Source organism: Austrofundulus limnaeus, unplaced genomic scaffold (assembly GCF_001266775.1).
Source record: "Austrofundulus limnaeus strain Quisiro unplaced genomic scaffold, Austrofundulus_limnaeus-1.0 Scaffold179, whole genome shotgun sequence".
Lineage (NCBI taxonomy): Eukaryota > Metazoa > Chordata > Actinopteri > Cyprinodontiformes > Rivulidae > Austrofundulus > Austrofundulus limnaeus.
In genome coordinates, this window is record NW_013952581.1 from 590,966 (window position 1) to 592,992 (window position 2,027).

At 44.9% G+C, this 2,027-nt stretch overlaps 1 protein-coding gene across 1 annotated transcript in view; it reads left to right on the forward strand.

The window, feature by feature from the left end:
• The window catches only part of txlnba (taxilin beta a), a gene marked incomplete at its 5' end in the record, with an annotated part of 10,692 nt that extends 8,875 nt beyond the window's left edge, over positions 1-1,817 (forward strand). Inside the window, 3 exon segments of the mRNA XM_014017938.1 lie at positions 251-343; positions 473-568; positions 684-1,817. Coding sequence (XP_013873392.1) covers positions 251-343; positions 473-568; positions 684-1,589 — 1,095 coding nt within the window.
• Between the last annotated feature and the right edge of the window lie 210 nt (positions 1,818-2,027).

Sequence of the window (2,027 nt, forward strand, 5' to 3'; positions counted from 1 at the left end):
CTCAGTAAATATTTTCTAACTCTCAGTAAATATTTTCTAACACTCAGTAAATATTTTCTAACTCTCAGTATATATTTTCTAACTCTCAGTATATATTTTCTAACACTCAGTAAATATTTTCTAACTCTCAGTATATATTTTCTAACTCTCAGTATATATTTTCTAACTCTCAGTATATATTTTCTAACTCTCAGTACAGATCTTTGAACTCTCAGTATTTCGTTTTGAACGTCTTCCTGTCTGTCCACAGCTGACGCTCTACGGACAGAAGTTCGACGAGTTTCAGGCGACGCTGGCTAAAAGCAACGAGATCTATGTGCGCTTCAGGAAGGAGATGGATAACGTAGGTTTTAGATCAGGTTCTGCTCGGGTCCACCCCGGTCTTCATGTGGTTCAGTTTTTTTTTTTCATGTTGGAGTCTCTTTGGGTTCAGGGTTTTACCCTCAGATCTTTATGTTTGTTTGGTTTTCAGATGACAGAAAAGATGAAGAAAGTGGAGAAAGAGTCGAACCTTTGGAAGACCAGGTTTGAGAACTGCAACAAGGCTCTGACCGACATGATCGAGGAGGTCCGTCTGAACTTAACCTTCTTTTTGACGTCCAACTAATGTGGATTAAATAATCCTCCAGTTCAGGAACTTTAAATGAGGTAAATTTGAATTTAACCTGATGTTTTGTCTCCAGAGGACTGAGAAAGGACAGGAGTACGACCTGTTTGTCCTGAAGATCCAGAAGCTGGAGAAGTTGTGTCGCGCTCTGCAGGAGGAGAGGAAAGGTCTTTACCAGAAGATCAAAGAGGTCTGTCAGTCCAACGCCAACCTCCCCAAAGTCTTCTTCAACCTGGTCGCTGATGAAGCCCCCGTCCCCGAGGACCACCAGGAGCAGGAGGAGGAGGACCCGGTCCTGACGGAGAACATCGCCCGTCTGAGGGACGAACAGGCCAAGCTGCAGGAGATCGCCGCCTCCCTGCTGGGCTCGCCGGACCCCGAGGAGGAGGAGGACCTGGACCTGGACCAGAACCTGGAAGAAGACGAGGTCGTCTCTGCATTTGTCCGGTTTAAATCTAAAACTCAGACCAGCGAGGGTCCAGAAGACCTGAAACCACCAATGTCTAAAGACAAGGACCAGAGTCCAAAAGCTGAAGGTCCAAGTTCAGAAGCCATCAAGATGAAGACCGATCCAGAGACGTCAGGAGTCCAGACACAAGTCCACGTCAGAGAACAGAAACCAGACAAGGCTGAGGAAGAGATCCAGAAACCTGCTGAACCCACCCCAGAACCTGAGACCCCCAAGACTGGGCCGGAACCAGAAGCATCAAAGGTTCAGGAGACCAGTGAAGTCCAACCAACTCTCCCAGTGGAGGACAAGATGTCCCAGCAGACTGTTGGACCGAACCCAGAACCTCAGACACCAAACCCAGAGCCAACAAATTCTGAGACCCTGGAGGAGACAGGTGGGGTCAGAGCCGTCCCCCCAGCAGAAGCTGGAGATCAGGAACCAGAAGAACCAAGTCCAGCTTCTGAGAAAGCAGCCGAGTCTTCTGTGAAGCAGGCGCCGAAGAAAAAGAAGAAGAGGAGCAGCAGGAGCTGAACTTCAGGAGGTCCTGGAGGAGGTTCTGGAGCCGGGTTTGACTGAAGTGACTTGATTTTATAACGTTTAAAGTGTGGAGTTTTTGGGGGGTTGTCTCTGATCCAGAACCAGTGGAGGAGGACAGGGATTTAGTTTTTACAGGTTTAATCCAGACAGAGATGAAAATAAACTAACTTTAATATTTACGTTACAGTCTGAATGAAAATAAATGAATTTAAATAAACTAAATGTTGGCATCTAAATAAAAATAAAGTTTCTGTTTTGTTAACTGGAGAACATCAGGCTGCAGTTCTTCTGCTCACCACAAGATGGCGGCAAACTGTTTCTTTTACTTTACATTTACAATTCAGTTTAAAAAGATCAAACTTTAACTCAAACTGAATTAAACTGAAACATAAACAAATTATCTAATCCTGATTAAAACAAACAATATTAAGC